General features: G+C 44.5%; 1 protein-coding gene across 6 annotated transcripts in view; it reads right to left on the bottom strand.

Annotated features, from left to right (window-relative positions):
* The window catches only part of LOC106571830 (SAM and SH3 domain-containing protein 1), a 335706-nt gene that overhangs the window by 109676 nt on the left and 198371 nt on the right, over window positions 1-27659 (bottom strand). Inside the window, exon 1 of one of the 6 annotated variants that reach the window (XM_082961934.1) lies at window positions 2699-3428. The exons of 4 other annotated variants lie outside the window; for them this stretch is intronic. In XM_082961934.1, coding sequence (XP_082818060.1) covers window positions 2699-2803 — 105 coding nt within the window. In that variant the 5' untranslated portion in view covers window positions 2804-3428. Of the gene's footprint in view, window positions 1-2359; window positions 2638-2698; window positions 3429-27659 lie in introns of those variants that run through there. One more of the 6 variants, XM_082961935.1, reaches the window with a different exon arrangement.

Here is a 27659-nt window from a genome sequence, read left to right as displayed (position 1 = left end):
TTTGTACAGCTTTGACAGTGTTACTGTATCTTTTTTGACATGCAAAGACCCACACGGCGTTCCATAGTATGTATGTCGTGAAGCTAATAGCAGTGACTCTATTACTGTGTAACTCCGGTAGGGCAACATCGGAAAAATAGCGCAGTTGGTAGTGTTAACCGGTGCGCAACCAGTCGGCAAAAGCCAACATCACCCACGACAGAGAACCGTTGATTGTCAAGGGCAATGAATTCCATTATCTTGGCTTTAATGTATTTTGCCTTTGAGTTGTCTCACTGAAATGTTGTTACTCTTTCAAATGACTGCTTGACTTGGTGACTGCTTGATCCGCACAGCAGAGATTGTGGACTAGTTTAGGAATGCTGTGTTGCACGTATAGCGCAACATTTTACGTGGCATCATTATGTCATGTACCTACGTTATATAGGTATGCACGTCAGCTTTTACATCGGTTTAGCACATTGGGTGTTAAACTCGACATCGGCCGATACCAATGTTGGCATTTTTAGCTAATATTGGCCAATTCCGATATGTTCACCGATATATCGTGCATACCTAATCATAATTACATTATTGGTGATATAACATCCATTAAAAGACCACATGCCCCAGTCTCAGGTATCCGTGAGAAGGGAGGATGTGTGAAAGGCTGTGGCTTGCAGTCACCTATGGAGGAGGTGTCACACTAGTGTTTCTGTGTGTGTGTGTGTGTGTGTGTGTGTGTGTGTGTGTGTGTGTGTGTGTGTGTGTGTGTGTGTGTGTGTGTGTGTGTGTGTGTGTGTGTGTGTGTGTGTGTGTGTGTGTGTGTGTGTGTGTGTGTGTGTGTGTGTGCGTGTGCGTGTGTGTGTGTTTGTGTGTGTGTGTGCGTTCCATCTGCAGGCAGGAGAAAGACATCAAAGAGCACTGCTAGACATTTGCCTCCAAAGTACTACATCTGGTAAAATTGCCTGGCAGGAGTCCCATGTCTCCCACCCCGAGTCAGAGGCCAGAAGACACTTTCATCAATTACACACACCCCACACACAGTAACACACACACACACACACACCTCTGTCTCTATCTTCTGTGCTAGGCCCTTTCACACTCCATTCACATCTACTGAGCCAGACGAGACCAAATTAACACGTTGATTTTCAAACGAAACACCATTCACACTGGCAAAGACCAAAACACATTTGCTCTACTGATCAATCAGATCCAATGGCCCACACACGTCAAGATGGCTGTGTCACCCTGGCCCCTAACAAAAAACATGAGGCAAAGGTGATTATGTAGATGAACGTGACCGTTTCCTTATCTTAATTGCAGGATTTGCCATGCACTTTAGGTAGATGTGGATTGGTATAGGCCTATGAGGACTACGATTGCTTGACATCAAAGTGATACTGTAGTCAAAACAGTGCCAATTATTATTCCAACGTGCTTGAAGGTCCACACTGATATTGGACTAACAAGAAAAACTTACAATGAAATATTTTCAGTCCTGAAATGTGACAATCTGATTTGAGAAATGCAATTTGCAACAATGTTTCTCATCATAACCTTCCCAAAGTAACATTCCATTACAGTAGCACAGCAACAAGTGTTTCAGGCATTAGCGGTGCTCAACTCATCTAAAACTTAACGAACTCTTACGAAAAAAGACTGCAGTTAGAGTGCAGTATAACTGCAGTACAGTGTAGTTTAACTGCAGTTATAAACTGGGTGGTTTGAGCCCTGAATTCGGTTTGGCTAAAAGCCATCGTATATGAGACAGTATACCACGGGTATGACAAAACATTTAGTTTTACTGCTCTAATTACATTGGTAACCAGCTTATAATAGCAATAAGGCTCCTCAGGGGGTTGTGATACATGGCCAATATACCACTGCTAAGGGATGTGTCCAGGCACTCGGCGTTGCGTAGTGGTTAAGAACAGCCCTTAGCCTTCATATATTGGCCATGTACCACACATCCGCAACTCCTCTGGCCTTATTGCTTAATTAGGGTGCAGTATAACTGCAGTATGCTGCAAATATTGCGTCCAAAATAATACTGTTTTTACTATAGTTATTTTGCAGTGTAACTGCAGTTACAGTGCGGTATAACTGTAGTACACTGCAGTTATTCTGCAAATACTGCGTCCAAAATACTACAGTCCACTGCAGTTACTGCACTTTTACTGCAGTTTCAAAACAGCAATATTTTTTTTTTGTAAGGGAACTGTTACAATGGTGTAACAATGCGACAGTGAAGTTAAATCAACGAATTGCAATGAAGCTTGATCTGCAAAGATGTAACTGCTGACATCTTCGCAGCTCAAGTGGACTTGAATAACAGCACACAAACAGTTACTTTTCCACATCAAGAGCAACATACCATTTTCCTAGGATTCCAAGTTTCATTCAAATCCGATCACCTCAAATACAGAAGAGCTCCCCGTGAACAGGTTGAAGAAGGGAAATACCCGAATCCGAAACCCACACGTTGGGCATGGAGGATGGAAAGTAAACGTTGAGCTTGGCGCTTTGAGAAATAGAACCGCTTCCCTTGCGTTGTTGTTTTGGGACGTGATTTAAGCCTACATGCATTAACCAGCATCAACTACTGAATGGGCAATGACTGTCCCCCTTTGAGGGCCACAGTTGAAAAGCTTTTCTCAGTTGGTTGTTACCTTCCTGTCTCCCCTCCCCCAAACCAAACTGCCCCCAAACTTACCAGCATCCCCATCACGTCTGTCCAGAGTTTGGAAAAACTGTCAGACACCGCGCCGTCCGCCTCGGGTTCTACGAAGGCGGCTGCCTGGTCGCCTTGGCCCTCCATAAAGTCTATGGTTATGAAGATTTGCCTTTCGCGCACTTTTAATCCGTGACCATACGCAATTGGTTGACTACAAAAACGGTGGCGACCCGTGGTGGGTGACAGACACCTCTGCTTGAGAAAGTTGTCCCTGTCTCAGCCTTGAAATCATTCAGTATTCCTTAGAAGAAAAAATGACTGCAGGATTGAACGCTCTCCAAATACCTCCAGACCTGCTTGTGAAGTGAAACAAGTGCCCTAAAATTCCGGGGCTAGTTGAATATGTTCCCTTTATGCGAATGCATGCACTACATATTGCAATAACACTTATACAGCTCAGTCAACACAACAGAAGCCTGGTTCCATTGCATGGATTCCATATGAAAAGTTCACTGGTTGAGCTCCCCGCAGCACGGTGTCCGTGTACTGAAAAGATCCACCTAGTTTATCTTCTTTCACTATGTCCGGAGAGAACGAAGTCAAAACGAATAAAAACTCAATCGCGAATTTAGAGACATATTTCCATTAACAACAAAGTAAGAGAAAACGCCCGAAGCCCTTTCCTTGTCCGTAATTATCCACTCTCCCTCCTCCCAACAGTGATCTCCAGCAATAGTTCGTTCTAGTTCACCCGACTGCTGCAGCAGCTCACTCCTCCCAGCAAAAAAAAACATTTCGACAACAAAAAGTCCTCTGGTGTCAGTCTTCTCTGCTCTAACCAAAGGAAATCTTAAGTCAATGTAGTATATTTCTCAAACTTCTCAAAGCCATTCTTTAGTAAATGTTGTGGAAAGTTGCCAGATGGACAACAAAACATTAGGAACACCTGCTCTTTCCACGACATTGATCGAGGATGGGCCAAATAAGGCAACAAAACAAAAATACACAACTAAAAACTACTGTTGAGAGTTAGAATAATAGAATACACAAGGTGCAATTTCGAAATGTGGTTGTATATCAGCAGTCACTTAATTAGCCCTTGCAGCAAAACATTTTTAGATTGGTAAATTTGTAGCATGGTGGAATTAATACCAGGGTGGGGCCCATTAATCAATCATTTTAAAAACAGCAAACATTTGCCTCCACCCTATGGCAAAATGTGTAGAATTGCAAGAAAATAAAACTGCAATTTTTTCTCTCTGCCACGTGGAGAAAATGAGTAAAATTGCATTCAAATAGTTATAGAATGGCATAATATTATCTCTGCACAAAGGCTAAATGTGTTACATTTCAGGAAATATGGATGTCGGTACGCAGATCCACGAGCCACCTTGTAGAGTCCATGCCCCGATGAATTTAGCCTGTTCTGAGGGCAAAAGGGGGTGCAACTCAATATTAGGAAAGTGTTCCTAATGTTTTGTACACTCAGTTTATAAACCCTTTATTAGGCTACTAAGCGCTTGTCCTGTTGCTTTTACACATTCTCCACACAATTTTATATATATAAAATAGAATAGACTACACATTGAATTGCTGACATGTGTATCATTTATGGGTCCCACTGTACCACAGCAATAACAGTGGAAAAACTACAAACCTGTCCACTACATTATAATATTTATGTAACTACATGTCATTAAAAACACTTGTGCGAGCCGGAACGGCTTACAGGGTAGGAGCCCATCTCCCGTTTCTGTAGCATGAGGCAGCTTGATGTACAAATACACCACCTGGAAAAGACGCTAGTCTATCGCAAGGCCTTACCTCCTTAACACTGATTGCCAAGTGGAGACGCATCAGGTCCCATTTTTACAGTCTTTGGTATGACTCGACCAGCTCACAACCTTCCAATCTCAGGGCGAATGCTCTAACCACAAGGGCACTGAACTGGTCCACTGCTTTATATAGGTTAGTGTAATTAGTGTAATGATAAAAACAAAATCTGTAAAATGTTTATCCACTTAATTACAGTAGTTATCCCTATGGGTAGAAACTACTAGACTTCATAGAGTTATAAATAAAACCAAATTATGCTGCATACAATTATCAATTCTACAAGAACATATATTGCACCTGGCATACATCTCCGGATTCTACATGGTGTTGAATGGATGATAAGGTGTTTGTTTTGCTCTACCAGGCAACTACTGTAGCCAGGCCTACTGAATACGTGTTGACTGTGTCTCAGTGTGTCTCTGTACTGCCAGAAGCACGCGTCTCTGAGAGAGCAGCGTGCCTGGTGAACAGCGACAGCTGACTGGTCTTGTGACAGATTCCAGAATAGAGAGAGAGAAAAGAGGGTGAGGGTCAGGGAGTAAAGAGACACTACAACCTAAAACCCTGACCTACCGTGTGTAAAACATAACCACTTCTCCATAATGTGGAATGGACGATGACACATTCGATCTGCCCCTGGGCTACTTAACTCCAAACTTTATGTCGTGAAATGTGATCAGAGGCTCTTTGAGGATGACAGGAGTGGTGTGTTATGTTCCTGTAGGTGATGGTCACTCCTCCATTCTTCCATTCCCCTGTTCTCTCCATCACACATACTAATTGGCCTAATCTGCACAAACCACAGAGGCTAGGCTATGGACGGAGAATGTCTTTCACAGGCCTGTGACTAGCAGCAGCTTCTCAACAGTATCCTGCTTACAGTCTAAACACATAAAACACAGGCAGCACAGCCTCAGCCTTGTTCGCCTCCACTCAGGGGCATTCACCACTGACCCAGCCCTTACCCCCCCCCCCCCCCCGGGCTGGGCACTGGCCCTGGGCTAGCCTGCCGGAGGGGAGCTCTGAAATGGTAGGACTGAGAGGGTTTGGGATGGTGAGTATGTGTGTGTGCACATGCATATGTGCACGTGTGCCTATTTCCCTCACATTATTTCCTTACAACATCAGGTAATGTTGGAAGAACCATGGTTGTGTCTCTAGAAACACCACCACCAGCCTTCAACTGCTGGGGGCGTTGTGTCACTACTGGCAACCCCTCTCACTTCCTTGTTCCATCCTACCCTTCCTCCACTACAGGATAGGTTAGGACAGGTCACAGGATACGCCCCTCACTGTGCCCCACCTGTAATGGCTTAAACAGAGGGGTCAGCTTGCTAATGAGGTAAAAAGAGACAGTCTGTTGACTCAGAGCACACATTACACACAGCCTCTGTTAATGCACAAGAGTGTGTGTGTGTGTGTGTGTGTGTGTGTGTGTGTGTGTGTGTGTGTGTGTGTGTGTGTGTGTGTGTGTGCATGCACCTGGCTGTGTAATCTCGTTCCTTTTCCATCATCTCCAGATAGTAGGTGTCATGTTGCCAGATAAAACCCTCTGTTGAGGCAGTCAATACTGCACTTACTGCTTCCTTCAACAAGGCCGATCTCCACTGAATGTATACAGCAGGGATAGGCAACTGTCAACTTTAGGAACTCAGTCGGGGTCTCAATTTACTGTTGAATAGTAGAATACACAAGGTGCAATTTCGAAATTTGGTTGTGTGCAGTTTTTCTCTTGATATGTCAGTCACTGACGGGCACTCAATTAGCCCATGTAGCAAACATTTTGTAGATTGGTAAATTAGTCTAGCGGACAGCTATATAAACTTGTAGTAATCAAGGTTGATTTACCGACTGGTGGGCCCCCATTGATTTTGTTTGTCACTCTCACTCTGATATAATAAAAACAGCAAAGGTGTAGAATTGTAGCAAACTTGCTTTAAAATTGCAACATTTTGGCAAAATTTGTAGAATTGCAGGAAATTCACTTTAAAACAGAGGGGGAAACCAACAACATTTTGCTTTGGGCCCCCAAAAGGCTAGGGCCGGCTCTGATTGCATTAGTAGGTATGGATGTGGGTACATAAAAGACAAGCCTAGCTTGTAATCTGCCCCACTTCAGAGTGAGAATGGAGAGGAGCAGGGAAGAGAAGTATGTCCCTGGATAACATTAGAGACCTGTGGCCCTGACAGACAAACAGACATTACACATGACATGATGACCCACATCCACACACAACTCACAACCAACCCTCTGACTAACATGTATGGGTCTTTTAGGCAACTTATAATAACATATCATCTATGTCACTCCTCTAGTTATCAACTCTGTGATAAAGACAACAGTCCTAAGGGGGAGCAGAGAGGAGATATGGTACATAAGAGGAGAAAGAGGGAGTGGAGGAAGATAAAGTGAGGCAGAGGAGTGCTGGACCTCCCCAGTTAGTGAAAGTGACCCATGGAGGTCAGTGACCCCTGGCCTGAAAATAGCCCCCAGGGGTCATGACCCTGCCTGGCAGGACTGATAAACAATCTGGTGGAGGGACAGACCCAACCAGACACACAGGAAGACCTCTGTTGTATTACTGCTCCACAGGGTGCTAGGACCACAGAGATAAATGGTAGTACCATGGTGGTACCATATAGGGACTGCTACTAGTTATGTACTCCTATGCATTGGGAACTACTACCGTGTAAGAACAAAATATCTGTGGCATAGTATATTTAAAATGTGTTAAGTGAAAATATATATTTTAATTTCATTACTTTTTATGTTTCATTGCAAAGAAAATTAATGTGAAACCTGATTTGGCACCAGGGTGATATGCAACAAAAAGTAAGTTTGTTATAATCATATTTCTTCATATGTCTCTGGTTTCCTGGTTAGATAAATAAAAATATACATTTCATTTGATTTGTATTTCAGGGCAGTCTTTCTCCCAGTCATCCCTGTGTTGTAGCTATCTAATAAAGCCCTGTGTTTCTCATTTCCTAATTCTTTCACATGATAATTGGGGACCATGGTTCTCCAGCCTGGTCTCAAATGTAAATACAGGACACTCAAATTAAAGGGAAAGGGAAGGGGGATACTTAGTAGGTTGCAGAACTGAATGCATTCAACTGAAATGTGTCTTCAGAATTTAACCCAACCCCTCTGAATCATATTAGAATGATATGTTACGTTTGGTATGGTTACATAAGACAGAAGGTTTCTTAAGACAAAACAAAAGTAGGGTGGTGGTTGGGGTAAAGGGGTTGGTGTATGAAAGCAAATGTCTAGCAACCTTATTAAGGTTGTGTGTTTGAATTTCATCACGGACAACTTTAATATTTCAGCAACTTTTCAACTACTTACTACTCTTTAGCTACTTTGCAATTACTTAGCTGGTTAACTAACCATTCCCCTAACCCTTTAACCTAACTCCTAACCTTAACCCTAACCTTAATCCGTTACCCCTAACCTCTAACCCCAATCCTAGCTAATGTTAGCATTAGCCACCTAGCTAACATTAGCTACAACAAATTGGAATTTGTAACATATACCTTTTTCGCAAATTTGTAACATATTGTACAAATAGCAATTCGTAGCATATCATATGAATTGTAATTTGTAACATATCATATGAAATGGATGATGGACATCCACAAATGAATACATACCATACTAAAAGTAACATATCATACTAATCGGAGTGTCCCGGACTTACGTTTACTATGGTACTATGAGTCCAGGTTGGGTTCTCTGTTATTATACCACGAATACTAGTTTCTGATTGTCTTGAAGGGCATTCTAGAGCGTACATTATTTTCCTATAATGCACAGTATATCAGATTTCAATGGCTATAGTTAATTCTTAAATGTTCTATGTTTGAGCTGCTTTTGAAAGCAAAAGTCGGATTGAAAACATTATTGGCATTGTTGAATTCGATTTTCATAATAGCAAGCTTCGACTGATGGTTTGTTTAGTTAAACTAGCAAGTCTGTTTGTTTGGTTACAATGGCAACTACTGTAGCTATCTAGTAAACTTGCTAGCTACTTCAGTGGATGTTGAACACATTTCTACATGCAAATTAACACATTTTAGTGGCAAATATGTTAAATTATAACCATGGTATAAAAGGGATAATCAACTCGGGGTTCTCTGGAAAATAATATGGTCCAGTTGCCAGGACCACGAATACAAATTCCATCTAGACACTGTTGCCATAGAGCACACAAAAAACTATACATACCTCGGCCTAAACATCAGCGCCACAGGTAACTTCATCAAAGCTGTGAACGATCTGAGAGACAAGGCAAGAAGGGTCATCTATGCTATCAAAAGGAACATAAAATTCACCATATCAATTAGGATCTGTCAAAAAATACTTGAATCAGTTATATAACCCATTGCCCTTTATGGTTGTGAGGTCTGGGGTCCGCTCACCAACCAAGAATTCACTAAATGGGACAAACAGCCAAATTCAGACTCCGCATGCAGAATTCTGCAAAAAAATATAATCAGCGTACAATGTTAACCACCAAATAATGCATGCAGAGCAGAATTAGGCCGCTACCCGCTAATTATCAAAATCCAGAAAAGAGCCATTAAATTCTACAATGACCTAAAAGAAAGCGATTCTCAAACCTTCCATAACAAAGCCATCAACTACAGAGAAATAAACCTGGCGAAGAGCCCCCTAAGCAAGCATGTCCTGGGGCTCTGTTCACAAACACAAACAGACGCCACAGAGCCCCAGGACAGCAACACAATTAGACCCAACCAAATCATGAGAAAACAAAAAGATAATTACTTGACACATTGGAAAGAATTTACAAAAAAGCAGAGCAAACTAGAATGCTATTTGGCCCTAAACAGAGAGTACACAGTGGCAGAATAACTGACCAAAAATTAAGGAAATCTTTGACTATGTAGAGACTTAGTGAGCATAGCCTTGCTATTGAGAAAGGCCGCCAAAGGCAGACCTACCTCTCAAGAGAAGACAGGCTATGCCCAAAAAATTCAATGGAAACTGAGCTGCACTTCCTAACCTCCTGCCAAATGTTTGACAATATTACTTCCCTCAGATTACACAGACCCACAAAGAATTTGAAAACAAATCTAATTTTGATAAACTCCTATATCTACTGGGTGAAATACCAGAGTGTGCAATCACAGCAGAAAGATTTGTGACCTGTTGCCACAAGAAAAGGCCAACCACTGAAGAACAAACACCATTGCAAATACAACCTATATTTATGTTTATTTATTTCCCCTGTGTAAAGATGTGCGCTGAGAGACAGGAAGCCAGTTCAGGGAGTGAGTGTTTTAATAAACGGAACTTACTACAAAACAAGAACATCGAACAACGCACAGACATGAAACAGAAACAATGACGCTGGGGGAAGGAACCAAAGGGAGAGACATATATAGGGAAGGAACCAAAGGGAGAGACATATATAGGGAAGGTAATCAGGGAAGTGATGGAGTCCAGGTGAGTCTAATGTCTTGTTGAGTCTACTCAACCATTTTGAAAAGAAGGTTGACGATATCCGATCCTCGTTTGCTAAGTCAAACGACACCGCTGGTCCTGCTCACACTGCCCTACCCTGTGCTTTGACCTCTTTCTCCCCTCTCTCTCCAGATGAAATCTCGCGTCTTGTGACGGCCGGCCGCCCAACAACCTGCCCACTTGACCCTATCCCCTCCTCTCTTCTCCAGACCATTTCCGGAGACCTTCTCCCCTTCCTCACCTCGCTCATCAACTCATCCTTGACCGCTGGCTACGTCCGTTCCGTCTTCAAGAGAGCGAGAGTTGCACCCCTTCTGAAAAAACCTACACTCGATCCCTCCGATGTCAACAACTACAGACCAGTATCCCTTCTTTCTTTTCTCTCCAAAACTCTTGAACGTGCCGTCCTTGGCCAGCTCTCCTGCTATCTCTCTCAGAATGACCTTCTTGATCCTAATCAGTCAGGTTTCAAGACTGGGCATTCAACTGAGACTGCTCTTCTCTGTGTCACGGAGGCTCTCCGCACTGCTAAAGCTAACTCTCTCTCCTCTGCTCTCATCCTTCTAGACCTATCTGCTGCCTTTGATACTGTGAACCATCAGATCCTCCTCTCCACCCTCTCAGAGTTGGGCATCTCCGGCGCGGCCCACGCTTGGATTGCGTCCTACCTGACAGGTCGCTCCTACCAGGTGGCGTGGCGAGAATCTGTCTCCGCACCATGCGCTCTCACCACTGGTGTCCCCCAGGGCTCTGTTCTAGGCCCTCTCCTATTCTCGCTATACACCAAGTCACTTGGCTCTGTCATATCCTCACATGGTCTCTCCTATCATTGCTATGCAGACGACACACAATTAATCTTCTCCTTTCCCCCTTCTGATAACCAGGCGGCGAATCGCATCTCTGCATGTCTGTCAGACATATCAGTGTGGATGACGGATCACCACCTCAAGCTGAACCTCGGCAAGACGGAGCTGCTCTTCCTCCCGGGGAAGGACTGCCCGTTCCATGATCTCGCCATCACAGTTGACAACTCCCTTGTGTCCTCCTCCCAGAGTGCTAAGAACCTTGGCGTGATCCTGGACAACACCCTGTCGTTCTCCACTGACATCAAGGCGGTGACCCGATCCTGTAGGTTCATGCTCTACAACATTCGCAGAGTACGACCCTGCCTCACACAGGAAGCGGCGCAGGTCCTAATCCAGGCACTTGTCATCTCCCGTCTGGATTACTGCAACTCGCTGTTGGCTGGGCTCCCTGCCTGTGCCATTAAACCCCTACAACGCATCCAGAACGCCGCAGCCCGTCTGGTGTTCAACCTTCCCAAGTTCTCTCACGTCACCCCGCTCTCTCCGCTCTCTCCACTGGCTTCCAGTTGAAGCTCGCATCCGCTACAAGACCATGGTGATTGCCTACGGAGCTGTGAAGGGAACGGCACCTCCATACCTTCAGGCTCTGATCAGGCCCTACACCCAAACAAGGGCACTGCGTTCATCCACCTCTGGCCTGCTGGCCCCCCTACCTCTGAGGAAGCACAGTTCCCGCTCAGCCCAGTCAAAGCTGTTCGCTGCTCTGACACCCCAATGGTGGAACAAGCTCCCTCACGACGCCAGGACAGCGGAGTCAATCACCACCTTCCGGAGACACCTGAAACCCCACCTCTTTAAGGAATACCTAGGATAGGATAAAGTAATCCTTCTAACTCCCCCCCCCCCCTTAAAAGATTTAGATGCACTATTGTAAAGTGGTTGTTCCACTGGATATCATAAGGTGAATGCACCAATTTGTAAGTCGCTCTGGATAAGAGCGTCTGCTAAATGACTTAAATGTAAATGTAAATGTAATGGTGACAGGTGTGCGCCATAATGAGCAGCCTGGTGACCTAGAGGCCGGAGAGGGAGCACACGTGACACCCTGTATATACTGTAGACATAATATGACATTTGAAATGTCTTTATTCTTTTGGAGTCTAATGTTTAATTTTTATTGTTTATTTCTGTTTTGGTTATTATCAATTTCACTTGCTGTGGCAATGTAAACATATGTTTCCCATGCCAATAAAGCCCCTTAAATTGTAATTGTAATTGAGAGAGATAGAGAGAGAGAGAGAAAAAATGTGTGATAAGCAGCACAACACACAGCGATCAGTATGAAAACACTAACCACACACAGCATATGGTAAGTCAACATACATCATCTGAACAGGGAATGGTTATAGATGGTCGGTTAGAGCTGCTTAACTCTGGATAGGAATGCAATGTGATAACTTACACACACTAAAATGGTTTCAGAATGCTACACTTTGATAGAGACATTTTTGATGATAACCCAATTGAATTCTTTGCTCAGACTGAGATGGGATGAGGATGAAATAGCTTGTTTGGGTTGAACACTGAGGGCATGTAGCAACAAAACAACATGTAGGAAAGCTGACACTATTGTTAACTAAGGAGAGAAGCTTTATGTAGTGCATCCTTTGTCTGCACTACCACCTATATGATCGAATGTGTGTGTATGAGAGAGTGTGCATAAGTATAAATCCATGTTCAAACATACACTTCTGACTTGTATATCACAATTAGTCATCCACGCAATCACGGACGTAAGGGGATTTCAAGCCTTTCATGTTTTGTCTCTTCTAAACCAGTAATACAGAACCAAATCATATTTCTGCTAAGCCTCCCAGGTTCGCCATGCAATTTGAATCCCAGTGTCATATGTTATGTGTGTGTGTATATATATATATATATATATATATATATATATATATATATATATATATATATATATGTTACTGGAAATGCGGGATTTCAATCTGTTTTATAAGGTGAGACCGACGGTGAGACCGACGGGGCAGATTATGTTTCTGACTAAAGCGAGCTCCCAAATGTACAGACTGCACTGTGTGAAAAGGCCTTACGAAGGGTGTGTTTGTGTTTGAGAGAGAGGGGGATAGTTAGAGAAAGAGAGAGAGAAAGAGCGAGAGCGTGAGAGAGAGAGAGGAGAACCCACATACAGATTGTTGAGAGTGGATCACACAGTGTCTGGGCCAGTGAGGAAGTTGGCAGCTGCGTTGACATGACTTTGGCAGTGCCAGGCACAACCAGGGAGAGAGGGACAGACAGTTAAGGCCCAGCGTGCAATTGTTTATTAGAATGACCAGTTAGTCTTTCCACTGTAGAACTGTGAACCAGAATACTCTGGTTCCTCAAGCCAGTACAGACTAGACTGTGCACATCAATCACGTCTCTCTCATGCACAAGTTTGTACACACGTATGCACGCACATATGCACACGTATATGCATTATATTATGCACACATATGCATGCACGCACACGTGCGCGTACACACACACACACACACACACACACACACACACACACACACACACACACACACACACACTTTTGGGGCTGCAGGTAGCCTAGTGGTTAGAGCGTTGCGCCAGTAACTGAAAGGTTGATGGATCAAATCCCTGAGCTGACAAGGTAAAAATATGTCATTCTGCCCCTGAACAAGGCAGTTAACCCACTGTTCCCCGGGTGCCGAAGACGTGGATGTCGATTAAGGCAGCCCCCCGCACCTCTCTGATTCAGAGGGGTTGAGTTAAATGTGGAAGACACATTTCTGTTGGACAACTGACTAGGTATTCCCCTTTCCCCAACAGAGTTGATCAGAATTTAGTGCTATGAAACCAGAGCTGTCTGTGACAGATGATCTAGTCAGTCAGCCAGCAGCAGTGACACACAGCACCATAGAGCAGGTGCCCATGGTGGTGGTGGCATTACCCTAGGGAAGACTGGCACTCTACTCACTGACCTGTTCTACAACACACTACACTGCACATGACCCATATTGACCTATACCACAGACTGCTCTGAGGTTAGAGAAACATACTATGTGAAGCCTATGGTATTGACTAGGAGAGAAAGGAAGGGTGTTTTTGTCATCTCAAAATGACAAAAATGTTGGTAGCGTTTGAGCCAAAACCTGTGTTATCTGTTAGTTTCCCATTGGGACATCAAGTAATGTCTCCCTCCCAAGTTCCCGCCTGTCTGTCTGACTGTCTCCCTCTCTTTATGCCTTTCCTCTCTCATTAGGGTAGCAAGGGCTAAGTAGCACCCCCTGCTGTTGGCCCTTATATGCCACCGGGCACAAACTACAGCTCTATCCCTATCTCCTCCCAGCACATACCTGTACTGTATCCTGCTGTATGTACCTCAACCAAGATCCTCTTTTTGGGTAAAGACAGGTTACCTCCTAGGGTTAATGGTAATGTGTGCCACATACCACTACATTAATGTGTATAATTATCGCCTGCAGTTTCATCCAAGGTGAGTTTTACTGTATGTAGATGCACATATGCAAGCAAGCAAATGCAAGAAAGTACACACACACACACACACGCAATTCTGTCAATAAATAGCATTACAAATCATTGTTAAGAATTTTACTGTATATGAAATGGGTTTCACACAATCACCAGCACTCATAAACGTTTGCTGGTCTAATCTGCCTGTGTGTGACAGGTCCTATGTAGATGTATTCTCCTAGAAACAGCAGCAGCAGCAGACTGCCAACATGGTTAGTGTTTGGTTATACAGTGCATTCAGAAAGTATTCAGCCCCCTTGACTTTTTCACATTTTGTTACATTACAGCCTTATTCTAAAATTGATTCAATAGTTTTTTTTCTCCTCATCAATCTAAACACAATACCCCATAATGACAAAGCAAAAATAGGTTTTTAGAATTTTTTCCAAATGTATAATTTTTTTAAACTGAAATACCACAATTACAGACAAGTCTTCTAGAGTATGACACTACAAGCTTGGCACACCTGTACTTGGAGAGTTTCTCCCATTCTTCTCTGCAGATCCTCTCAAGCTCTGTCAGGTTGAATGGGGAGCGTTGCTGCACAGCTATTTTCAGGTCTCTCCAGAGATGTTCGATCGGGTTCAAGTCCGGCTCTGGCTGGGGCACTCAAGGACACTCCTGCATTGTCTATGCTGTGCGCTTAGGGTTGTTGTCCTGATGGAAGATGAACCTTCACCCCAGTCTGAGGTCCTGAGCATTCTGGAGCAAGTTTTCATCAAGGATCTCTCTGTACTTTGCTTTGTTTTAATTTTCCCTCGACCCTGACTAGTCTCCCAGTCCCTGCTGCTGAAAAATATCCACACAGCATGATGCTGCCACCACCATGCTTCACCATAGGGATGTGCCAGGTTTCCTCCAGACGTGACACTTGGCATTCAGGTGTGGCTTCCGTCTGGCCACTCTACTATAAAGACCTGATTGGTGGAGTGCTGCAGAGATGGTTGTCCTTCTGGAAGGTTCTCCCATCTCCACAGAGGAACTCTGGAGCACTGTCAGAGTGACCATCGGATTCTTGGAGACCTACCTTACCAAGGCCCTTTTCACAGATTGTTCAATTTGGCCAGGGGTCCAGCTCTAAGAAGAGTCTTGGTGCAGACATTTTTTGGTACTCTTCCCCAGATCTGTGCCTCAACATAGTCCTGTCTCCGAGCTCTACGGAAAATTCCTTCGACCTCATGACTTGGTTTTTGCTCTGACATGCACTGTCAACTGTAGGACCTTATATAGACAGGCGTGTACCTTTTCAAATCATGTCCAATCAATTGAATTTACCACAGGTGGACTCCAACCAAGTTGTAGAAACATCTCAAGGATGATCAATGGAAACAGGGTGCACCTGAGCTCAATTTTGAGTCTCATAGCAAAGGGTCTGAATACTTTTGTAAATAAGGTACTTCTGTTTTTAATTTTTAATACATTTACAAAAGTTTCTAAAAACGTGTTTTCACTTTCCCATTATGGGGTATTGTGTGTAGATTGATTTACATTTTTTTTTAACAATTTTAGAATAAGGCTGTAAAGTAACAAAATGTAGAAAAAGTCAAGGAGTTCGAACACTTTCCAAATTCACTGTATCTCATTCTCACAGCGCTGACAAGAAGACCCCGCCCCTGCGATCACACCTAGCCAACCAAATGCTTCGAGCTCTCCATCTCTCGTCCTTCCATACAAACAGAGAAACACTCTGGTTGCTATAGTTAGTGTGTTTCTGTGTGTGTGTGTGTGTGTGTGTGTGTGTGTGTGTGTGTGTGTGTGTGTGTGTGTGTGTGTGTGTGTGTGTGTGTGTGTGTGTGTGTGTGTGTGTGTGTGTGTGTGTGTGTGTGTGTGGCAGTACCCGTCCTAGTGACAGACTCACACATGTCATGCCAGAGGAGGAGGAAAGGAGGCGTCTCCATCTAAGTGTCTGTCTGCACGAAAACCCAAACCCAAACTCGACCACACAACACACAAACATTGTGCACACTCAGCTGAACAGCCACTGACTGCTCTCACCACTTTCACAGGATTTTCTCCCCATCACAAGACCAATGGATCCTGCTTACAGAGTCACAATCTGAGACCAGCAGTGGCAGGCAGTATTTCAGCAGAAAAACTAACTAGAAACAAAAGAAAATACTGTGGAAATAGTCTATAATGACTTTTACAAGTTTGCATGGAGACACAGAGTCATAAGACTTAGGCCAGGCTGGGAGTCTGCCAGTCTGTCTGTGTTTGAGCAAAGTCCTTTGTCAGTCATATCAAACAGTGTGGTCTATCTACCTATCTCCAAGGTTATAGAGAGTGCTTGGTTATTTGCACTCTTGCTCCGATGATCAACAGTTCCATGTCACAATGGTTAAGTCTGCCTCGGTCATGATACATCTCTTCTCCTCTCTAATTGGCTCAATCAGAGCCTATGAGGAGTGGGAGTGGGGGAGGGCAAAGGTCACTGTGGCAATGCCCTGATGCTTAGAATCTCCCATGACAATGTTTGCCCCTTACTGAACAGGGCTCAGTATGGGCATTTTCTGATTTTGATTTTGTCCAACCACACGAGACGCGATCAGGACACACAGGTTGAAATATCAAAACGAACTCTGAACCAACTATATTTATTTGGGGTCGAAAAGCATTAAACATTCATGGAAATGTAGCAAGCTAGCTTGCTGTTGCTAGCTAATTAGTCCTGGGATATAAACATTAGGTTGTTATTTTACCTGAAATGCACAAGGTCCTCTACTCCGACAATTAATCCACAGATAAAACGACAAACCGGGTTTGTTTCTAGTAATCTCTCCTCCTTCAAGCTTCTTCTTCTTCTTTGGACTTTATATGGCAGTTGGCAACCAACTATGAGGTGCATTACCAACTGGACTGAAGTGTGGCCCTCAGTTCATCTTTCATTCACCCACGTGGATATATGCTACTAAAAACCAATGAGTAGATGGGAGTGGACTTGCAGCACGTCAAGCATCACAAATAGAACCAAGTAGAACCGTTAACGTGCCGAGCAGTGTGACTGCAATGATTGAATAACATGTATGTGTACATTTATTTTGCAACACTCGTGCACGCGAGCGTTGTGGTCAGCATGTAAGGATCACAGCAGCCCACAGCTTTCAGCTCTCAGCTCAACCCTGCTACAGTCGACAAACATCTCTCTCCCTCTGTCTGTATTTCCTCTGTCTCTTTTGCTCTCTCTACCTCAGCACCTGCCCCTTTCACCAGCCCAGTGTTTTTGGCTTAACAAACACCGAAGCAAACGCATGCCTGCACTCACTGAATAGGTTAATTTTGTTAAGGAGGCAAGCAAAGCAGCACGGTCAGTTGTGATTAGTGTTTTGGGATTAATGAGAGAGGAGGCCCCAGGACCAGGGGCTATGGCCGACCAAGACCCAGGTAATGAGCCTCCTCTCCCCCTTACAGCCGGGCAGCTGCCCCCCTAACCCTTTGGTCCTCTGGAGCTCTCGACAATGACTAGGGCCAAATTCTCAGTCCATCAGATTCTCAGTCCAATATACTATGAATTTGATTTAATGAATATCAAATGAATTAAATGTTATTCATTGATGCTCTTTAGCAATTCTATTTGATTTGATGTTGATGTCTATTTGTTTTGTATTTTTGATATTTTCTGGGGGCTTAAGAACATATGAACCAGGCACCAGGCAAGAAACACTGTCTCCACCTGTCCCCTCCTGTGTGTCACATCAAGGTGACTGCCTGCCAAATACAGGGAGAGAGGGAGGCTGAGATGAACAGCTAGAGGGATGTAAAGGAGGAATGGATGAGAGGTTGAGAGAAGTTCTATAAGGCGAGGGATTGTGTATGAGGGAGGAATCCCTGGAGTGTTCTGTGTTGGCCTTTGGTGCAAACACACACACACACACACACACACACACACACACACACACACACACACACACACACACACACACACATACATACACATACACACGCGCGCGCACACACGCACGCACGCAAACACACAGAGGAGGCTAGGATCAGCTGGAATCTCTCCCAACTACATAAAACCTCCTTCCCTCTCTCTCTCTTCCCCTTTCCCTACCACACTCCACTTTAACTCTTTTCCACTGTCCCTCTCTTTCTACCCTCTCCCTCTCTCCCATCTTTCATTTTGAGATGGTACAGTATGTGCTGTACTTTACTACTGTATATGAGGATTTTAACTCAGGGGCATACCATTGACTCAGTAGACTCTAGTCACTAGACTGAGAGGGACTTGACCTTGCTGGACCATGGTCTCAATCTGCCTCATCCTTTCCAATATCGCTGAGCCTGAGATGAGGAGCTGAGACATAAGCCTTTTCAGAAAAGTATGCAGCCAGATAGTCAAGTCTGCAGGATCTATAGAAGCAGCTGTTTCCAATAAATACTTGTATTATCTCTATGGATAGGAGATAAGGAGATGAAAGAGGGATGTTAGGAGCAGGGCCAGTGTCTGTATTTGGAGTGCTTACAGCTTGGAGTTGAAGGAGGAGAGAGATTCAGGGATAGAGGAAATGTGGAGTGTGTTTGTGTGTGTTTAGGTTGGATGGGAGGCCCCCTCTCTGGCACTGAGCCCAAAGGCTGATGGGGGATGTGGAGCTGTACGGTTGGACTGGCGTAACCACGGAAACAGAAACAATAACATCTCCTCTGTTATGAACACTTGACATGCTCTAAATGACCAAAAGTATGTGGACACCTACTCGTTGAACATCTCATTCCAAAATCATGGGCATTAATGTGGAGTTGGTCACCCCTTTGCTGCTATAACAGCCTCCACTCTCGGCGATCCAATTCATCCCAAGGGTGTTAGATGGGGTTGAGGTCAGGACTCTATGCAGGTCAGTCAAGTTCTTCCACACCGATCTTGACAAATAATTTCTGTATGGACCTCGCTTTGTGCACAGGGCCATTGTCATGCTGAAACAGGAAAGGTCCTTCCCCAAACTGTTGCCACAAAGTTGGAAGCACAGAATCGTCTAGAATGTCATTGTATGCTGTAGAGTTAAGATTCATCTTCACTGGAACTAAGGGGCCTAGCCCAAACCATTATTCCTCCTCCACCAAACTTTACAGTTGGCATTATGCATTGGGGCAGGTAGCGTTCTCCTGGCATCCGTCAAACCCAGATTTATCCGTTGGACTACCAGATGGTGAAGCGTGATTCATCACTGCAGAGAACGTGTTTCCACTGCTCCAGAGTCCAATGGCAATGAGCTTTACACCACTCCAGCAGACACTTGGCATTGCGCTTGGTGCTGCCGTTGCTTCCAGAGGCAGTTTGGAACTCGGTAGTGAGTGTTGCAACTGAGGACAGACGATTTTTATGCGCTACATGCTTCAGCAATCAGCGGTCCCGTTCTGTTTGCTTGTGTGGTTTACCACTTCGCGGCTGAGCCGTTGTTGCTCCTAGACATTTCACAATAACAGCACACGGGGCAGCTCTAGCAGGGCAGAAATCTGACGAACTGACTTGTTGGAATCCTTTAACGATCCCCTGTTGAAAGTCACTGAGCCCTTCAGTAAGGCCATTCTACTGCCAATGTTTGTCTATGGAAATTGCACGACTGTGTGCTCGATTTTATACACCTGTCAGCAACTGTTGTGAGTGAAATCGCCAAATTCACTAATTTGAAGGGGTGTCCACATACTTTTGAATCTATAGCGTATCTTTATCATGGGTGGAAAAAATCTCCATCTCAACAGATCATTCTAATGTCACTTGACCTGATCAAATACAATGTTAAGTGGCACAATCTGATGAATCATATATAAAAACAAAGAATATAAATACGAGTTTGTATTTTCGTAAATGGGCCAGACTACGCTTGCACTTATCCCCGACTTTCTGCCTGCTCACGATGCCTGATCTGAATATCAATGCCCAGTGATGCGGCTTGCAGTACAACTGCACAAACCAGCCTCTCTTAACTGGCAATCAAATAGTCTCAGACCGATGAAGCCGAGCATAAATCCGTCCAGGTCCCAGCAGGGGCGAAAATCTGATATCAACTTTGGGGGGGACAATTACATGAAATTTTCTCAAGAGCAATTCCTGAGGGGGACACCAAAAGTAGTGCTGTAACACATAGCCTACATTGTAATATGGTAAATGTATATTGAGGAACCAAAGAAATAAGGTGTTTGCCGTACTCCTAACTACCGGTACCCAAAACTACACAACTACTCACAACAGCAATACCATTGCCTTTAACAAATCTTAGTTCAGTCACCAGTTTAAGTTGAGAGTGGGGGTATCCATGGCATTTTCCAATTATGTTCCTATTTTACAAGTAAAAAAAATTGAGAACCTTTCATAATGTTGCCAAACAAAGACTCAACAAACTTACCTGAGACTCCCTGTCTCTGCCAGTCTGTCCCTGCATATCTGTCCCCAACTCTGCTGTCTGTGTGCCATCTGTTGCCTGCTCTGCCTAATGACATCATTGTGAAACATTTCCATTAGAATTTCATTTCTTTCTTATGAACATTTTATCAACTAGTCTTTGAGATATTAGGCTACTAGGGTTCTTACTTTGCGTTTTGGTGTACTGAAAAATACTCTGATGTCCGTCTTTTATTTTTCTGCCATTTTTCTACCTGGCTGGCTGGCTACACACACACACACACAGTGTGTAGGTTATTTACAGTAGGAGATGGGCTTCTATCATCTTATCTTTTATCATTCTATTTGGGCTTCGATCTAAAAGGTAGCTAGCAAATGTGAAACGGATTAAAATGACAAGAGTTGACAGCTGTATGAGTTCACCATTTACACAACATATGCTGCAACCTTTTGTAATTTTAATAGTTTGTTTCATATTGGCTGGCTTCCAACAATAGCTGAATTTGCAAAGCTAGCGAGCACCAATTCAGTTTCAGTGGTGTTTGCTATAATCTTTGCTACCCGGGTTAAATAAAATAAATAAATAAAAGTTCCCTTGCGACAATTTAGCTTTTGCAACGAGACCATTAAATATATTTAAGACAATGGTAGAAGAGAGTGTAGTTCTGTTCAGTTTGGACTTCAGTTTATCGCTAACCTTATCACAGGGTCTTTGAAGCACTAACTTACATCATCTGCATGCTGATCTCGGAATAAATTGACGATAGCAAAGATTCCATCTTTGACGAGGCCACATAAATGGAATAGGTACTAGCTAGCTTAATAGTTCATATTTGCGCGCTAGCTCTGCATATTCAGCTAGTGTGTGTGCGCGATTGACAGGATTAACCTCAGGTCAGTTACGTTCATTGAGTGCCTTTCAGACAGTGGCTACGACCCCTCTGTTACCTTGCCAGTGGATCAAACCATTGTGAGGAAAAGGGTGGGGGGGTCGCAATCTTTTGAAACTTAAAAACGCGCTATTAAGTGTCTATAATCAGCACAATTGCTTTCATTGCGTATTATTAATATTATTTAAATTACATAGTTATGTTTCAGTGATATATTGGGGGGGACAAATCATATTTTTCCCAGGATGGGGGGGGTCGTGTCCCTCCCGTCCCCCCCGCGATTTCCGCCCCTGGGTCCCAGCGCTGCCCAGAAGCACCCAGATCTTTATGGCAGATTGAATTGGCATGAGAGAGAGGGATAGAGAAAGAGAAAGAGAGAGAGACAGTGAAAGAGAGAGTTCCCCAGCCCCCACGTTTAAAGCCAGAACACTGTTCTCGCTCTCCTTACCCACCATTCCTCATTTCCTGTTCAGCTGAAGCTCTTCCGAAGAACACAGGGACAACACATTTGGGGCAGGTCCAATCTCCTCACTTCAGTAGTTTACGCAACAACCATCTGACAAACAGCTTGGGGGAAATATTGTGTCGATCTTCCAGTAAAACTTGTGGCTGGAGTTTGTTATTCTAAGTCAATGGGGTAAACCACTAGTGGGAGGACTGACCTGATTGACCAGTCTCATGGTTTACTGTATCTAAGACGGATTACAGGGATTGCTCAACAGTGTACTGTTTATATTGTAGTAATACTTCTGCATGATATGTAGACATTTATCGGTAAAGTTATCCCACTCTTCATTTAAACACATGGCTCATTAACAGCCATAGGGAGAGAGAACATTTGATGGCATCATGTGTTAGTGCTGCTCTCTGAGGCCTGGGCTAAACGGAAAGAGGGAGGAAGAGAGGGAGGAAGAGAGGGAGGGGAGGTGTGTGTGTGGAGTACAAGAGGAGCTTTCATGGATCGAGGATCATAAATCAGTATAGGGTAGGATGGGGTGGGAAGGGGCCGTGCTGGAGCAACAGCACACTCTGGGGCTAGGGATAGGAAGTACAAGAACCAGTCACACATGTATGGAGTGGAATGGAGAATAGGAGAGAAGCAGAATACTGATGTTCAGTTTATGGATGTATAGGTTTGAGGGTCAGTCTCTCACACACACACACACACACACACACACACACACACACACACACACACACACACACACACACACACACACACACACACACACACACACACACACACACACACACACACACACACACACACACACACACACACACACACACACACTTCTGCAGTTCAACATGTTCAAGGATAACATTCCTGCTCTAAAAAATGGCTGTGGTCTCTCCATTAATGTTTAAAAAGTTAGCAGCACAGCTGTTGTACGAAAAGAGAACCATTCATTTGTGAAATTACCATGGTAGGTTGAGTCTGTGGCTAGGGCTTATGGCTGAGGGTAGGCTGGCTGTACCTTGCTCCCTGGCAGAGCTCCATGGAGGCGCTATGGACCAGATGAGAGGAGCTGTGGTCGCACGCCAGGGCACCGTAACTATAGCCTTCTCAACCCCCCTCTCTCTAACACCAGCATTCTCAAACCCCCTTCTCTTTACCATCAGCCTTCTCAACCCCCTCTCTCTCTAACATCAGCCTCCTCAACCCCCTCTCTCTAACATCAGCCTTCTCAACTCCCCTCTCTCTAACACCAGCATTCTCAAACCCCCTTCTCTTTACCATCAGCCTTCTCAACCCCCTCTCTCTCTAACATCAGCCTTCTCAACCCCCTCTCTCTAACATCAGCCTTATCAACCCCCCCTCTCTCTAACATCAGCCTTCTCAACCCCCTCTCTCTAACATCAGCCTTCTCAGACCCCCTTCTCTTCTAACATCAGCCTTCTCAACCCCCTCTCTCTACCATCAGCCTTCTCAACCCATCCTCTCTCTAACATCAGCCTCCTTAACCACCCCCTCCCTCTCTCTAACATCAGCCTTCTCAAACCCCCTTTTCTCGAACATCATCCTTCTCAACCCCCTCTCTCTAAAATCATCCTTTTCAACCCCCCATCTAACATCAGCTTTCCAAACCCCCCTCTCTAACACCAGCCTCCTCAATCCCACCCCCCCTAACAACAGCCTTCTCAACCACCCTCTCTCTAACATCAGCCTTCTCAACCCCCTCTCTCTCTGACATCAGCCTTCTCAACCACACCCATATAACAACAACCTTCTCAACCCCCACTCTCTCTACCATCAGCCTTCTCAACCCCCTCTCTCAAACATCAGCCTTCTCAACCCCCTCTCTCTCTGACATCAGCCTTCTCAACCACCCCCCATAACAACAGCCTACTCACCCCCCCCCTCTAACATCAGCCTTCTCAACCCCCTCTCTCTGACATCAGCCTTCTCAACTCCCGCTCTATAACATCAGCCTTCTCAACACCCCCCTTTTCTAACAACAGCCTTGTCAACCCCCACTCTCCCCCACTTCTTATCCCCCCTCTAACATCAGCCTTCTCAATCTCACCCCTCTAAAAACAGTCTCCTCAAACCACCCTCTCTCTAAAATAAGCCTTCTTAACCCCCCTACCTCTCTCGAACATCAGCCTTCTCAACCCCCTCTCTATCTGACACAAGCATTTCCAACCCCCCCCATAACAACAGCCTTCTCAAAACCCTCTCTCAAAAATCACCCTTCTCAACCCCCCCTCTCTCTAACAACAGCTTTGTCAACCCCCTAACTCTCTAACATCAGCTTTCTCAACCCTCTCTCAAACATCAGCCTTCTCAACCCCCCTTTCTCTAACATCAGCCTTCTCAACCCCCTCTCTCTCTAAAATCAGCCTTCTCAACCCTCTCTCTAACATCAGCCTTCTCAACACCCCCCCATCAAACATCAGCCTTCTCAACCCACCCCCCTCTACAACAACAGCCTTCTCAACCCCCACTCTCTAACATCAGCCTTCTCAATCCCCACTCTCTCTAACAACAGCCTTCTCACCCCCCTAACATCACCCTTCTCAACCCCCCCTCTCTCTAACAACAGCTTTGTCAACCCCCTAACTCTCTAACATCAGCTTTCTCAACCCACCCCCCCAACATCAGCCTTCTCAACCCCCCTTTCTCTAACATCAGCCTTCTCAACCCCCTCTCTCTCTAAAATCAGCCTTCTCAACCCTCTCTCTAACATCAGCCTTGTCAACCCCCCTCTAACATCAGCCTTGTAAACCCCCCTCTCTCTAAAATCAGACATCTTAACCCCCCTCTCTCTAACATCAGCCTTCTCAACCCCCCTTTCTCTAACATCAGCCTTCTCAACCCCCTCTCTCTAACATCAGCTTTCTCAAACCCTCCTCTAAAACAACAGCCTTCTCAACCCCCTCCCTCTCTAGCAACAGCCTTCTCAACCCCCTCTCAGCTTTCTCAACCCCCCTCTAACAACAGCATTCTCAACCCCCCTCTCTAACAACAGCCTTCTCAACCCCCCTCTCTAACAACAGCCTTCTCAACCCCCCTCTCTAAAATAAGCCTCCTCAACCCCCTCTCTATAACAACAGCCTTCTCAACCCCCACTCTCTCTAACATCAGCCTTCTCAACACCCTCCCTCTCTGACATCAACCTTCTCAATCCCCCCTATAACAACAGCCTTCTCAACTCCCACTCTCTCTAACATCAGCCTTCTCAACACCCCCCTATAACAACAGCCTTCTCAAACCCCACTCTCCCTAACAACAGCCTTCTCAACCCTTCTCTCTAACATCAGCCTTCTCAACCCCCTCTCTCTTTGACATCAGCCTTCTCAACCCTCGCTCTATAACATCAACCTTCTCAACCCCCACTCTCTCTAACGTCAGCCTTCTCAACCCCCACTCAGTCTAACAACAGCCTGCTCAACCCCCTCTCTCTATATCATCAGCCTTCTCAACCCCCCCTTTATAACATCAGCTTTCTCAACCCCCCCCCTCTCTAACATTAGCCTTCTCAACACCCTCTCTCTAACATCAGCCTTCTCAGACCCCCTTCTCTCTAACATCAGCCTTCTCAACCCCCCTCTCTCTAAGATCTGCCTTTTAAACCCCTCCTCTAACATCAGCCTTCTCACCCCCCTTAACAACAGCCTTCTCAACCCCCCTCTCTCTAAGATCCGCCTTAACCCCCCCTCTAACATCAGCCTTCTCACCCCCCTCTCTAAGATCAGCCTTCTCACCCCCCTCTCTCTAAGATGGACAGACACAGCTAGTAGTCTCTAGTGTCAAACCTTGTGTCTGTGTCTGTTTCTGTGCTGACCAGCACAGGACAGTCCAGGTCAGGACAATAGTGACACCCATCTGCCAGTAGAGATAGTATCCCTTCATTTTCAAACCATAAATTCACTGTAAACTCTATAAAACCTGTATACCAAATCATACATCATTGAACACTTAAATTGTCAATGTCTACAGGGAGAGTGCTGTCAGCTTGAGAATAGTTAGACTGCCTCAGAAATAAATACTGCACCCCTCTTTAATCAAAGCGCTCCTTCTTTGTGCCTGACCTTCTGTCAAATCGAGAGGTTTTTTCATGCTGTGTTGGTGATTTGTGATCACCGTGGAGGTGGTGAGATTCAGTTCCAGAGCTTTAGCCCAGATAGGGAGCCCCAGACCATATACTGATTGCGAGAAAGTCCTGATACTGGGAGCTGGCCCTCGCTGATACCCGCCTCCCAATACTCCCTGGTGCTGAGGTCATCATCCCCCCTCACTCACACCAGTCGTATATCACTGCATGACATCATCGCTGATACAAACAGGAAAAGCGTGTGTACACACACACCAGCACAATCTGTCGTCGGCATTATCGTATCATCTGTGAGTGTTATTGCTACCGCCCAGGTAACATAGCTAATTGTCTCATCTCAATATGATGTGTGATCTCTGACCTGCTAAAATAACACAAATTAATTCCACCGCAGCTTTCTACTGTAGGCCTATCTGCCCTCTGAAATGAATAAAACTCGATGTAATGAGCATTTAATATCAACCTCCACACAAGCCGCATATATCCAGCAAAGAAAATAGGTTTCAGAGCTGTTATCAAAATGAAGAGCCACAGGTACCACACACAAAAACACGCACACAGGGCACCTACTACAGCCATTTCCTCCTCACTTTCATCCCTGATTGGAACGAAGGATGAAAAAATGATGGAAAATGTTCTACAGGAAAACAGACTGATTGGTCTGATCAGGATGGGTTTGGTTTGTATGAGCAGTGTAATGGGTGTTTAAATTGTGAAATGATAATTAAATCTGACCATTAAATCTCTATGACTGGGTAGAGTGTGAAGGAAGATGTTCTGGCATCGTGATAGTCCTAACAAAGGCACACGCAGACAGGACGCAGACAGGATGGGTTGTTACTGCAGACACATTTAAACTAACAAAGAAATCATGGAAGCCAATTCAATTGTAGTATGCTTGCACAATCCAATATAAACTAGAGGGAAATGGCTTTTCGGCCTGCTGCTCTGTTACATATTGGGCAATTCCCTATTCTACTTCATATCAACTCTACTGCATCTTTCACAAAAGAGCATGTACAGTGCCTTCGGAAAGTATTCAGACTCTTTGACTTTTTCCACATTTTGTTAGGTTACAGCTTTATTCTAAAATGTATGAAATAGTTTTTTTCCCTCATAAATCTACACACAATACCCCCTAATGACAAAGCAAAAACATTTTTGTAGAAATGTTTGCTATTTTATATGTAACTCAGCAAAAAAAGATACGTCCCTTTTTCAGGACCCTGTCTTTCAAAGATAATTCGTAAAAATCCAAAGAACTTCACAGATCTTCATTGTAAAGGGTTTAAACACTGTTTTCCATGAACCATAAACAATTAATGAACATGCACCTGTGGAACGGTCGTTAAAACACTAACAGCTTACAGACGGTAGGCAATTAAGGTCACAGTTATGAAAACTTAGGACACTAAAGAGGACTTTCTACTGACTCTGAAAAACACCAAAAGAAAGATGCCCAGGGTCCCTGCTTAACTGCGTGAACGTGCCTTAGGCATGCTGCAAGGAAGCATGAG

Source organism: Salmo salar, chromosome 15 (genome assembly GCF_965601325.2).
Source record: "Salmo salar chromosome 15, fSalSal1, whole genome shotgun sequence".
Lineage (NCBI taxonomy): Eukaryota > Metazoa > Chordata > Actinopteri > Salmoniformes > Salmonidae > Salmo > Salmo salar.
Note: the sequence above shows the minus strand (reverse complement) of the source record. Positions and strands in the feature narration are given on the sequence as shown.